Genomic DNA, 14961 nt, shown 5'->3' on the forward strand with positions numbered 1-14961 from the left:
GAAACCTTTTGGTAATATGTGGTATCGGTCAGGAAATACCCTATTCAATTTGGGTGTAGATCTGGATTAAGGAATTTTTATTTTTTATTTTACGCATTCTTGACATTTTCACTTATTTCCCAGCGAATAATTCCTGGATATGGATGAAAAGAATCAGGCATATTTAGGGGACCGGTATCTTTAAGTTTAAGGTGCAGCTTGATTGAAATAAATGTACTATTGGGCCTTGACGGAAGTACATGCTCTAGTGCCATGACACACTGTCTGTGTAAACGTTAGTGAAAGTAAAGGTGTTGTTTGTTTTATTTTACTGAGAAAGTGCGATCTCTGCTGAGCCTGCTTGACCTGATGGTGTCCGTACTGCTTGATCAGCTGTTGATTGCACTTCACCTTTACATCCACCCATGCATATATACATACTGTACCTTTTCTGTATCACTTCATTTGTTCAGGGACAGCTCATGTCAGAGGCATCTCCGCACCAAACCCATTGGCACAAGCCGATGGGTGTGATTTCTCTCGACATGTTCTCAGGCTGCAGCCGCCTCCTTGAGTTTGGGTGTGTCAGCCTGTAACATGACAGAGAGCTGACTCAAACAGAACAGTCGCTTCTGTAACTGAAAGCTTACGGATCTCTCGGTGACTTGGAGAACAGTGTCTGTGAGTAAATACAATATTGTGTCGTGATTTCCATAAGAAAGATAAAAGAGGTCATTCGGGAGAGTTAACAACTGTTATTGTGGATATCTGTGTGATATTTATTGTATAAAAACTTAAGATTTGTCTGTGAAGGGATACAAAATAATGTTGAGGAGAGAACAGGGATTTCATGTGCTGGAGATGTAAGAGAAAACACCAACAAGGATAGAGCAACCTAAAGTTTTGCCCTGCAGGGTGCTCACATTTTATAACTTAAATATATTTAACATTTGGCAGATGAAACGAAGAGGCCAAATTTAGCAGCGTCTCTATAACACTTTATTATCCTCAATAAAAAGCGTGAGAGGAAACATTCTTACTTTTATAATCTCAGCTGCATTTGGGTCTAAAAACAGGAACTGACTAATAAAAGAGACTGAGGTTGGTACCACCATAACTCTCTGACATACACAATGTTTACCATCAACATGTGTCGCCTTAGAGTGCAAGGTCAGCATGGACTATGTGGCGACGCTGCAAACAAACTGTTCACCACGCCACCTTCTGGCAGGCAGTGCAGGGACAAGTTCTCTGAGCAGGTCTTCAGGCTACTGAACCATAACCCCTATGACTCATCGCATCTGTATATTCAAAGGCCTGGCATTTATTTATTCACTGGTTCCTTCACCTATTGTAAATTCCTTATCTTTATTCTCTGTATTAAATCGTATTGTTTCCAATTTAATATAATACATTTTTTCTTTTTATTATCTCCACAAGGGAGGTTAGGTTTTCATTGCAGTTTGTCTGACTGTAAATTGGATTACGCAAAGAACTTGGCGAAGGGGTGGGGTATGGGCCAAGGGAGAACCCATTAACTTTTGGAGTGGATTTGACTAAGGGGCCAATGCATCTGTGGAGTGCTAATTCATATGTACAGGTGGAATTTGGTGCATATCTGGATAGTTATCCAGATTTTCTGAATCAAAATCAATCTTATTTGGGGGGTGATCTTTATTCAGTTACTATATGGTAACAAATGGAGCGAGGACCCTTTGAAATATTTACATTATGTGTGTATTTGAAGTTTTGGGAAAGATAATCTCCTTTAATGGTCTAATCTTTTGTTTTGTTCCTTTCAACTATATGATAATGGATATATTGCCTGTGTTTAATGTGAGCAATTTGCAGAGCATACTCATCCATACTCTCTGACTGCCATTCCAGTTCTTGTTGTGTTTAACTACTTTTTTTCAGAGCATTTCCTTTCACTGGTTGAAGTGATTGGAGTAACATTCTTCTTTCTTTTCATGTTTAACATAATCAGGGGGACAGCATTTTGTCCAACTGTTAGTCGGGGTGCAACGTATAGAGTCTCTTTTTAATTCTGGGATTGATGTTTTGTCGTCTTCTCTCTGTGTCAGACACAATGGCATCACCAGCCCCTCTGTCCAAGGCCAACACCAGCTTCTGTCTGGATCTGTTCAAACAGCTGAGTGACAAGGACAAGGCAGCAAATGTCTTCTTCTCACCTTTTAGCATCTCCTCAGCCCTGGCTATGTTGATGCTGGGGGCCAGAGGCAACACTCACACACAGATGTCAGAGGTACAGCACACACGCACACACGCACACACGCTCACACACACACACACACACACACACACACACACACACACACACACACACACACACACACACACACACACACACAGACAGACAGACAGACAGACAGACAGACACACTCTCTCTCTCTCCCTAACCCTAACCTGGTTTAGTGAGGACACTTAATGTCTAACCCTAACCTAAACCTAGTTCTAAACTCTAAAACCAAGTCTTAACCCTCAAACAACCCTTTCATCAAATAACCCAGCATCAGAGAAAGAAAAAGGCGTGGATTCAGATTTCAAGCTCTGTCATGTTCACAGGGTACTGGGTGTGTAATCAACTAAAACTATTTAAGAAGGAAAAGCTTTCGAGACATTCATTTCTTGTTCCAGAAATCAATACATTTAATCTAATACTGTTCTTATGAGTAAATTTATTTCAGCTACCATACACATTTCCTTTACGTTAATGCTACAATTATAATGATTGAGTTGAATCGTATAAAAGTCGCAGAACGTCCAGCTGAACTGCACAGAACAAAAGCTTCAGTTTTAATGGAAAGGGTGGTGGACATTTTAACGTACTGTAGGTGTGGACAGTGTCTGAGTAACATTCTGACTTAGTAGGTATAATCTCTCCAGAGAGTCGTCTGTTGAAATGAAAGACATATATCTGTGTGCATGCATGTCTTGGCTTGTTTGTGGGATTGTAACATTAGATTGCAGAGAGATTTCCTTTCTCTGGATGGACACACACTCTCTCTCTCACTCACTCACTCACTCACTCACTCACTCACTCACTCACTCACTCACTCACTCACTCACTCACTCACTCACTCACTCACTCACACACACACACACACACACACACACACACACACACACACACACACACAGTGTTGAACTTGATATCCTGACGTTAACAGAAACTACCATTTGCACCTCAAGGTCCTCTGCTTCACTGAGACCAAGAAACCGAAGCAGGCAGAAATTCGACAGGATTCGCCGATGCAGTCACAGATGCAGACGCGCCTTCAGATGCAGACACAGTTACAGCAGACGTCCAGACTGCCACAGTATCTGCTCAAGGTGGTAACAAAACCTACATGCAAGGGATGATTAATGATTGAGGTGGGGGAGTATTTCGCACTTAATTTCCCACTGCGTTTGCTTGTTAATTTACAATCTCTTGCAAGTACAAACCGTAATGTGAAGCTGATATCAGCTAACTGAGCAGATGTTTGCAACAGATGGAAAATTCAGTGTCTTCACAGTCCACAAAAAGCAGAGCTTTAAATTTTCTTTGGTCAAGAGCTGAAGAGGACAGTGTAGCATGATTATATTAATACTTTTGTTTGCTCTGTTTTTGCCTTTTCCACATTCTCTCCTAAAGGTGCTGGGGGTGTCATAAAGAGGAATTAAACAAAAGAAAACCTTGTGAATCTCTGGGGTCAAAGGTCAAATGATGAGAGCTATGCCACCAAAGTCATCCTGTTTCTTAATTATTTGAAATTAATTCATGCTGGCACATAGAAACTAAGTCGAAATGTGATTCTGGCTGACAGTTTGGATTCATGGAGCATGAGCGTGATGATTTTTTACTGGATTCTCATCATTTAACAGGAGAACAATGATCCCCATTCACGTAACACACGCTTTTCTTTCACCTGTTGCTGTCTCAGTGTGTCTGTGTAACTCGCAGGTCTTCTCTGGCTGTTCGCAGTGCCTGAAGCCCAAAGACTCTCCGGACGACGTCCACGCCGGCTTTAGTCAGCTGCTGAGCGCACTCAACACCCCAGACGCTCAGTTCAGCCTCAGCATTGCCAACAGACTGTATGGGGAGCAGTCCTACCAGTTTGTTAAGGTACGTGGGAATGCATTTATTCAGTGAGGGCGTGACCTGCAATCCTAAAATTTGGTGTGTGGATAATGAAACATGGCCGTACACACTCGTACCTCTAATTGTGCAGAACTACACCAAGATTATCGACTCATTACTGAGCCAAAGTTCATTCTTTGTTTCTTGAAAGCACCAACAGAGAAAAAAGCAGTTATAGTTTTAGATAATAACATGTGCAACATTCATGTAAACTTAAAAGGGGAATTCTCAAAATCGAAACAACCTCCTCGAAGGATATAATAATACTGCAATATCTTCCATTGTTCAACATGCTGAAAAATTACATTACACGAACAGACAAACTAATCTTGTGAGTGTTTAAGAATTGTGGTCTGTGAGTATTCAGATGAGCTGCTAATGATTCCAGGACTTTTTAGAGGAAACCAGGAAGCACTACCAGGCTGAGCTGGAGTCTGTGGACTTCATAACCAGCTTGGAGGAGGTCAGGGTCAATATCAACAGCTGGGTGCAGGAGCAGACACAAGGTAGGCGTCAGAACCTGATAAAACAAATTTGAAAACATCCCTTTCACTCACAGCAGCCGCTCCTTTACAGTTTTTTTTTTATAGCAGACTAATTTAATTTAACTGTTAATAACCGACCAGTTACAAAGCAAAGTCCAATCAATTTCTCCCGCAGATTTATTTTGCAGGTTTACGACTACATACTAAACTATGCATCATTTGTGAACTTAACAAGCTCAAATCCATTTGACCCAAATTCCAGCTCATTTTGTATATATATATAAACAATACAATGCATGTGCTGTAGATATTTCCACCACGTGCAGGCTACATGTGTGTTTAGAATTTTACTTGTGTGGGGTTTGCTCATTAACATACAGCATGAGATCTACCAATAAGGCCCCTTCTGTGGCTCCTACGTCTCAGACTGAAAAACCAAAACTGTGAACAACCTGCTGGAGGAAAATAAAAGCTTGTTCTTAACTGAACACATTGAACACTTGCTTGTGCATTTTTATTGTTGGTTCCGTAATGTTGGTTCTTTTTTATGTCATTTTGAATTTCTTCTCTTTTTTGGCTTGCTTTTGTGATGATGATGATGAGGATGACGAGTACAACAATGATGGTGGGGGTTTTGCTTTTTATTGTTCACCAGATAAAATCAAGGACCTGCTGGCCAAGGATGCACTGGACAAAGGGACCATGCTAGTGCTGATCAACGCCATCTACTTCAAAGGCAACTGGGACAAACGGTTCGAGATGGATTCTACTCTTGATGCTGAGTTTAGAATAAGCAAGGTAAAGCTGGAGTTTGTAAAATGATGTTGTGTGATAGTGCACAGTTTACCTGAGCACTGTAGCTGACAAGGTATTCTGATGGTAGACCATGACAAAGCTGATCAAATCTACACTGTAGCCTCAAACTTGGATGTGATACACATCATTAAAACAGAGGCAGAGTCATTGGGGTGGCCAATGACGGGTATCAAGGGCAGATCCAAGGGTGGGAATCTGATTGGCCCCTGAAGTGCTCCTGCCCTGTCAGTAGTCTTTGAAACAAAATCACCAATCAACAAAGTAACCATCAATATTAATAATAAATCTGACAATTTGTTGAGAATTCTTATTTCTCTAAGCTTTTATGAAGTTCACAGTATGCTTGAACAATTTCTCAAAAAATAGTCAGTGATGTGTGGCTTTGCTCAAAGCTGTAAAGCTAACATTAAACAAGGGATGACTTAAAGGGATAGTCATCGTCATAGTCTGTATCATAGTGCAGGTCAGATCTATGATTAAGAATAAAACCCAACAACACAAGACTGATTGTGCACAGAGGAAAGAATTATCCCAAAAGTCAAGAGTGTGAACTTTGAGAAGGTGACGACCTCAACAGAAAAACGTTTTGTTTTGTTTCCTGTTGTGTCCAGGATGACACTAAACCAGTGAAGATGATGCGCCAGAAGAGTAAATTCACTTTCGCCACCATTCCTGAGGTCAACTGCCAGGTGATGTCCATGGTTCTCAGTGTTCACAGGTTTCAGGCAAACAAGCTGCTACTGATTAAACATGATCAACAGAGCAACTCTTTTAGACCTGTGGTTCTTCCATAGCTGTAACTACTAATATGCTGCTTTCAGACAAACACTGAATAACAGACATTCTCATGAAATAATCTGGAGGAGACGTATGTGAAAATCCAAATGTCTGAGTCAGTTGCTCCAGATAATTTTATTAGTTTTTTCCTGCCACGCCCCTATTAAAAACTCTGAGGGAACGTCTGAGTAAACCCAAGTGAGAATACAGCAGGTGCAGAGAATTCACAACAAGCGACTAAAGCTTTATTTATTGTGCAATAACAAAACAAGTGGATACAAGTACAACAACCAAGGGACATTAGACAAACTGAACACAAAAAAATAAAGAAATATGCAAATGCGTAAATAATGAAGGACAAAACAAGGATTACAGTGTTACAGTACAATTAATACATCATGTCCTGCTTCCTGTCTTCCTCTCAAAGTCAAAATCCCTCAACTGAAAGCTCCGGACATTTTCCTCTTGATGTGAATGCGTCTGATCCCGATAGTCTCCTGCTGTATTCTTCACATGTGAAAGGCAAACTCTGGAGAATGTCTGGAGCCAATAGTCCAGATGTTTTCCAGAGAATGAGTCTGAAAACGGTTATAGAAGATCCGATTTTATTCGAAATACCAACTTGTTTTTTCAGGATGAGGAAAACAGATCTGTGAATGACGTGAAATTCAAACTTAATTTCTTTTTGACCAGATCCTCGAGATGCCTTATGAAGGGAAGGACCTGAGCATGCTCATCTTCCTGCCCAACAAGATCGAGGACGATACCACAGGCTTGGAGAGGGTAGGACATGAATATGCACTCGCACTAAAAAAAAGAAATAAACGCAAAATTTTAAACCAACAGCCTGATGATATTTTGTCCACCACAGCTGGAGAAGGAACTAACCTATGAGAAATTTGTGGAGTGGACTAGTCCAGATTTAATGGGCCAAAACGAGGTCGAGGTGAGGCTGCCTCGCTTCAAGATGGAGGAGACTTACAACCTGAATGAAGTCCTGAAGGGCATGGGCATGGTGGATGCTTTCGATGTCACAAAGAGTGACTTCTCTGGTGAGACATACATTATAGTACATTACATTAGTATCTATTGTATTAAGTAAAGTGTCTTTTTTAAAACGGCCTCTATCCTCTGCTGACAGGCATGTCTCCAGCCAACGACCTGGTGCTGTCAAAAGTCATTCACAAGGCTTTTGTGGAGGTTAATGAAGAGGGAACCGAAGCTGCTGCCGCCACTGCAGTCATTGTGACGGAGCGCTCTATAATGATTCCTATCACGTTCATCGCAGACCACCCCTTTCTCTTCTTCATCCGACACAACACCAACAAGGCGGTGCTCTTTGCCGGTCGATTCTGCATCCCTGAGTGATCCGACGTGCCTCTCAGAGCACTATGAGGGTTACATCTAACATAGTTTAGGGGTTTTCAGGGTTGATAATTCATCCTCTGCATTGCTCTAGCTATAAATTACATGTAAAATTCCTATCCTATATTTGCAGGCGCACAAATCTACAGGAAATCGGAATGGAAAAGATGGCTCTGCACAGCGAACCCTCACATTAACCTCTAGAATTACAAAACGGAGTTTCTGCTGCCCAGAGTCTGTTGCTTGCATTAAATGCCAACCTGAGCTATTGCACTCACACGTTGTAGTAATAAAATGGCTTTTATATGTAACTTGACAATATATATCTTCAACACGAAATATTAATTAATTCAGACTGTGGCTACAGTTTCATGAAAGTATGCAGAAAAGTAGAACAATAAAATATAATAAACACTGTGTGCCGTGTTTTTCCTCTTATTCTATGCTTCTTGGGTTATAATAAAGTTGCTGCTGAGTTCCATCAGGCTAACAGTATTTCTTGGGTTGGAGCAGGAGGCCAGTAGAGGGAGCTTTTGCCTCTGGAACTTAAGTGACTAAATTGTCTGCTCTGCAAGTTGCAGCAAGCTGCAAGTGAGGAGACACTGATATATGATGAATGCATCAAATGTTCTGTTCATCATGCACAGACATTGTTACACAGTGTCCCACTGTGGATGAAGACGCAGCTATGGAACATGTGTTCACACCCAGATTGGTGCTTGTGTTGTGAGGAGACGAGGTGGCGCTGGCCTCAGTTTACCTCCGGGGAAGCCTTGTGGGTGACCTCAGACATGCCTCTCTGAAAAGACAAAGTAACATTCATGTCATTAGTACGGAAATAATTTACTCTATCCACATTCAAAATGGACTGTATTTATCAGCACTTCCTGAATTGGGGTTCAGTATCTTGCCCAAAGACACTGAAGGACAGGATACAGGCTGGAGAATCTGGGGGTCAAACCTCTGGTATTGTCGTTGCCACAGACAACAAACCTAAATCAGAGCAATATTTCTATTCTTGTCATTAAGTGACGCAAGTGTAAGATACTGAACCTCAAGTGGCACCTGTCTGCTGTGCCAACAGTGTGTGACCATATTATTACATTACATGTCATTTGGCAGACGCTTTTATCCAAAGCGACTTACATCAGTCCATGTGTGTGACTGATGTATGAATGTGTGTGTGAAAGGGTGAGTGGCAAAAACTATACTAGGAAGATAAAAAGCGGAAGGGAGTATATGTGGGTGTGTCAGCAGCGCATATAAATAAGGAACCTGCCTGTTCACGAAGAAGTCAGTGTGTTCCTGAAAGACTCCTGAACTCCTGCTGCTCTGAAGGTGAAGTAGAAACTGAGATCAGCACTGAACTGTTTAATTTGGAGACACCTAGTTTCTGTTCTGAGTTTACTTCAGATGTGAACCTGTCCCATTCACATTTTGGCATTATTTGTAGAATATAGTCTATATAAACTGGATTTTAAGTAATTTTAAATGCAGTGACCTGTATAGCTCAGAGATTGACATTTACTGTCTGTTTACCACTACATTCCATTAAACATATGTAAATTTAACACCAAAGATGATGCTTACTACACTTAGTGTGTTATAGATATAAAAGCATGATTTAAAATGAGTCATGTAATAATTAATGCTCTGCTTTCTTTGTAGACACAATGGCATCATCATCCCCTCTGTCCAAGGCCAACACCAGCTTCTGTCTGGATCTGTTCAAACAGCTGAGTGACAAGGACAAGGCAGCAAATGTCTTCTTCTCTCCTTTTAGCATCTCCTCAGCCCTGGCTATGGTGATGCTGGGGGCCAGAGGCAACACACACACACAGATGTCAGAGGTACACTTCTTGTCACCACCACAAACTGCAGCTTCAGACGTTCCCATGATTTGATCTTAACACCTCACTGAGACTATTCTGATGCTGCATCTGTGCCTATTATGTGCACATCTTCACTTGTCTGGCTACCTGGAAGTCACTCTCAAAGTTTAGTCACTGAATGGATCCCAGATTTGACACATTTAATTCCTTAATTGTAGTAATACAGGGATTCTCGGGGAAAAAACTTTTTAAAGCTTAATTTATGTCTATTCAGTTCAGTTTGGGGTGAAAATAATTTTGCATGCAGTAGTATTCTTCATTTGATTTACTATAAAACCCTGAGAGAGTGCCCTAACAGCACATGGGCGGTAAACACCAGCACAATGAGACATTTAGTGGAGGTAATTAATATGTAGGCTACATGGGACACAACATTGTGTGAAACAAGAAGTTAAAACAAGGAAGTGGGAGTGAGAGAGTGTCAGTGTGCAGGTCCATGGGGGTTTTAGTTTACTTTTTGGGCACAATGGAAAATGTCTGCAGCTTCACTGACACAAAAACAGGAAATGTGGTATTTTTCGGAGGCAATAATCTTGCCAGTGCAATCATGTGTTGCAGTAATAAAACTGCGTGTGCATGCATGGTGTGTTATTGCGCATGCATGAAATAAAGCAGAGGTAATAGTATCATGTTTCAGCATGTTGCTGTGAGGATCAAAGAACAGGCAGTTAACAGAAAGACCAGTTTGGAATATTGACCTTGACTTGTGCATTGGCCAGCTGGCAACATCTGCTCTATATTTACTGAAGTTATTTGATGGGAATAAGAAATGTGAGCCAGCAGTGTGGTTACCTGAGTTTGTTGGAACTTGTCATTCTCCAGTTCATTTCATATACTGTATATGCATGTCTGATCCCCCTCTGGCTGTGGCAATGGAGGGTGGAGGGCCAACTAAAATGTCATCTTACGTTTACTAGTTAACCCTTGAAACTACTAAGACGTGAGCTCATAACCAGTGATCCGATTTATTATAAGTGCAGCAACAAAACCCCTACTTATATTATTCTATCATAAATAAATCATGCAGTCCATTTTTCTATGAGTGCTGGTTTCTGACTGCCTCAGCAACATTTTTAAAGACCAGCAGGTGAAAACCATCTCTTCGACCGATGTTCAGGTCTGGCCTTGTTGCTCTGACTTAGAAGCGCTCAGGGTGGGGTCTGCAGTTATGTGCATTAAAAAGGTGAATAGTTTGATTTAGCACTCTAATAAGATATGTAACCACAACCATTTTATCCCAATGTCTTTAGCTGAACAGGGGTTTATCCATCAGCTGCATTTTTAAGTGTTTTATATAGTTTTACTCACTTCTCTCTGATCAGCCATTTGAGTTGGCTCCATTTTTGATCCACCTACCCAGTCTAAATGTGGGCCCACAAAATACGACACAACCCAAACATCCCTACTGCGATGATATTGTAACTTCCTGTACACAACATCTGATGTCTAACTGAACAGTGAACACTACCAATTGTACCATCAGGCCCTCAGCTTCTGTGAGGCAGAGAAGATGCAGTCTGAAGAAGAGCAGCAGCAGCAACAGCAGCAGGTGAGGCAGCCGAGGCAGCAGGTGAGGTTCTCAGTGAAACAGCAAAAACTAACAAACAAGTGCTCTGTGTGGTGTCATGTGGTGAGGGGCTTTCTACTAATCTCCAATTTGGGGATGTCTTGATATGACTTTTAAAAACACACACAGACACAAACAACAATGTAAAGAGTAGCCCAACTGAAGGTTTAGTGTGTCTCTGTGTGTTGCATAATTCACAGGAATGTAGTCCTGGCTTCTCTGTTTATAGATACTTGCTTATGTGCCATTCAATCCTTAATAAGCAGTTGCAGGAAACAACAATTAAATATTGCACCATCAATAAGTTTCAAACTATGGTAACCCATAAAAAATGGATTTGGTAAATCAAGTACACACAAGTTAAGTCGTTTCCTTTTGTTGACACTGAATGAAATGGATGAAACCAAAGTTAGCAAACGTATCTATGACAGCCGACTGAAGATGATGGTTTTTGCCTTGTTGATTTGGACAGAATATAGCGTCCTAAATTTTTAAATGTATATTAGACTGGTCTTTCCCTGGCTAAACACTAGTTTGTCTGCTTTCTCGATAGATTGTGAAGATCGAGATCTGTCTGGATGACATCCACGCTGAATTCAGTGAACTACTGAAGACACTCAACAAGGCAGACGCTCTTTACTCCCTCAGTGTTGCCAACAGACTGTACGGGGAGCATTCCCTCCAGTTTGTTGAGGTTTGTGTTCATGATCAAAGTCATAGTCAAAGTCAACTTTATTGTCAATTGTGCCATATGTACAGGACATAGATTGGATTTAAAGACCGTTTCTCTCTGATCCCCGGTGTAAACATATAAGTAGAAAGAACATATAAGTACGCAAAAACAGAGCCACATAAGTATGCAACATGACAAAACTCTTGCTCTGTAAATGAAATGAATACTGACGCACAGATGCATGGACATAGGATAAAAGGGAACATGAGTGAGGGAGTGAACAGCGGGTCAGCAAACAAGCAAGCAGAATAATGATAGTGAAAATGTTCTCCTTGCTGTAATGACTCCACTCCACAAAGTAAAATGATGAAAGTGTTTTTCTTTGCTTGATCTGAATCAATAAATGGGTTGTTAATGGTTCCAGGATTTCTTAGGAGAAACCATGAAGCACTACAATGCAGAGTTAGAGTCTGTTGACTTTAAAACCAGTCATGAGGCAGCAAGGCTCAACATCAACGGCTGGGTGGAGAAGAACACACAAGGTGGGTCGCACAGATTACTCTTTACCAGTATGTGTAAGTCCGAACTGCTGAGGCGTATTCCACCTTCCTAAACATTACATATTCAAAAGGTTTGTCATGAAAAATTGTCCCTTATGGCCTTAAAATGGCTTAAATGTAACTCTACACCTTCCTACCTCATATCATGAGTAGGATCTAAGAATATGCTGATATGGCACCTTCACTCCACCCTCACAGCTCACATGCAGTTTAGGAGCCGTTTTACAGCTACTGAGCCCCACACACAAGATTGTTTTCTTAGGTTTTTAGACTGGCATTCGTTTGTCCATGCAATGTTACGGAGGAAAGCCTCAGTCGGGGTGTTGTCCCCTTCAATGCAATGCAATCATAACAACGAACTGAAAAAATATTAAGTTGAAAACAATGGCCCAATAACCAAATACAAATACTTCGGGACAACCTTTTTCAGAAGGTTCAGGAGGTTCTCCGCTCAGACGCGTTTACAACACAGACATATGATTTGACTTATCTCTACATTAGTGAAACATAGTGACTGAGCTTGTCATTTCGTAATCGATATTGAAATTTGTGCTTCAAATTCTTAGGTAAAATCAAGAATTTGCTGGTCAAAGGTGTGGTGGACAGCATGACCAGTATGGTGCTGGTAAATGCCATCTACTTCAAAGGCAAATGGGACAAGCACTTTGAGAAGAGTTCCACAAAAGATGCCCAGTTCAGAATCAACAAGGTAAAACTGTACAGAGAAAACGGACCTCAGAGTAATACAGCCAGTCAACATAGAGTTGGATGAAATGATATTGTTGCTGAATATTCATTTGATTTCAGAGCGCCACCTCTTTGCACTGGCCAGTGTTAGTATTTGTGAGTTTTTGTGTGTCAGCCCCCAAAATTATGAATGTGATGAATGATTTTTGTGAGATCAGCAGGACCATATATTCTGCAAGGAAGTCACTTTGTTTCACATAATCCTCCAAAGTGCAGCTTGAAATGCACGAAATTATGAGTGTAAATTATCACCGGGCTGAAAAAGCCAAGTTTTGCCCCCCTCAATAATCATGTCACTGTGTAAAGGTAAATGAGACTGAATTATAGGTTGTTTTTCTTGTCTTTTCAACCATTCACACACCCATTCATAAAGCACTACTATGCACTTTTTCTAGCACATACCCTTCACACACTGCTAGCACAGCCGTTCGGGGCAATTTTGGAGTTCAGTGTCTTGTCCAAGGACACTTAGGCATGCACACTGGAGGAGCCTGGGATCAAACCGCTGACCTTCTGGTTAATGGGCATCCCGTTCTACCTCTTCAGCCCCCCCCCCCCCCTCAGTCTGCTGTACATGTCTACATGACACAAGTCGACGTGAACATGCTTTCAGATGGTGTTTCTGTGTGCTCATTTCAGAACGACACTAAGCCAGTGAAGATGATGCACCAGAATAATACTTTCGCCTTGGGCTTCATTGCTGAGATCTCCTGCAAGGTAATTCATAATTTAATGAGTCAGTTAATATTGTATCAGTCTGTCACTCACCTGTTAACTGACCAGGCAACAACTCAACCGATCATTTGTCACTTCTCAATAAGTTTCCATGAAATATGAATGAGCAGATTATGAATAAAGTGGTGATCTATTCAGTATATAGTTGTTTTATTATGGAAACACACTGTTTCAGGTCCTGGAGATGCCTTACAAAGGGAAGGAGCTCAGCATGCTCATCTTTCTCCCCACTGATATAGACGACAGTTCAACTGGTCTGGAGAAGGTAGGACATGCACACACATGCACTTCCACACAGAGAAATCCACAAGACAAACTAATGATTGATTTTGTCTTCACCCCCAGCTGGAGAAGGAGCTGACCTATGAGAACTTTGTGGAGTGGACTCATTCAGACAGGTTGTCTCTCTCTGATGTTGAGGTGGGCCTGCCTCAATTCAAGATGGAGGAGAGTTATGACATGGGGGCTGTCTTGGCCAGCATGGGCATGGTGGATGCCTTTGATGCAAGAATGTGCGACTTCTCAGGTAGGACATGAAACAAATCAAAATTATGAAATGTCAGGTAAAAAAGTCCTGAGGTTCTCCCAAATCAATGTGCATTCCTGTCACGTAGGGTGAGATCAGGCAAGTTTGTTCAAATTATTCTCTGTACCTCTTTTCTGCAACAGGCATGTCTTCTTCCAGCAACCTGGTGCTGTCAAAAGTCGTCCACAAGGCTTTTGTGGACGTTAATGAGGAGGGAACCGAGGCTGCGGCAGCCACTGCTGGCATCATGATGCTGACCTGTGTACTAAGGCCTAGAGGCAGCTTCATTGCAGATCATCCCTTCCTCTTCTTCATCCGGCATAACCCCACCAAAACTGTTTTGTTTTCTGGCCGCTATTGCTCCCCTCAGTGAGCACTACATTGCTGAAAACAATACGAGATACTGCTGATGTTCTCTTTATCCTGAATACTGTGATGAAATCACATCGCAGCTAGATCTTTCCTTGGTGATCATGTTAAGTACAGGTACTGTATATGTAATTGCACAACTACGCATATAACAAATATAGACTAAAAAGAACAAGATTTTACATGAAGTGTTGAACTAAGACCTGGTAAATTCTTTTGAGTGTTCTTTTGCTTTTACGCATGAAATAAAAGTGTGTGATTCCCAAATATTGTATGTATATTTTTTTTTTCTTCAATCTGGTTCAGCCAAGAGTGACAATAATATC

At 41.3% G+C, this 14961-nt stretch overlaps 1 protein-coding gene across 1 annotated transcript; it reads left to right on the top strand.

The window, feature by feature from the left end:
* Positions 1-461: 461 nt before the first annotated feature.
* On the top strand, positions 462-14902 carry LOC117754251. Its single transcript, XM_034573077.1, has 20 exons — positions 462-660; positions 2064-2245; positions 3193-3333; positions 3947-4108; positions 4512-4629; positions 5264-5406; positions 6036-6113; positions 6895-6984; positions 7073-7253; positions 7343-7567; positions 8821-8904; positions 9235-9416; positions 10942-11028; positions 11579-11719; positions 12123-12240; positions 12825-12967; positions 13645-13722; positions 13916-14005; positions 14086-14266; positions 14410-14902. The coding sequence occupies exons 2-20, from the start codon at positions 2069-2071 to the stop codon at positions 14637-14639; spliced, it is 2649 nt and encodes an 882-aa protein (XP_034428968.1). The 5' UTR covers positions 462-660; positions 2064-2068; the 3' UTR covers positions 14640-14902.
* Positions 14903-14961: the final 59 nt, after the last annotated feature.

The sequence above is a fragment of the Hippoglossus hippoglossus genome, chromosome 20 (genome assembly GCF_009819705.1).
Source record: "Hippoglossus hippoglossus isolate fHipHip1 chromosome 20, fHipHip1.pri, whole genome shotgun sequence".
Taxonomy (NCBI): domain Eukaryota; kingdom Metazoa; phylum Chordata; class Actinopteri; order Pleuronectiformes; family Pleuronectidae; genus Hippoglossus; species Hippoglossus hippoglossus.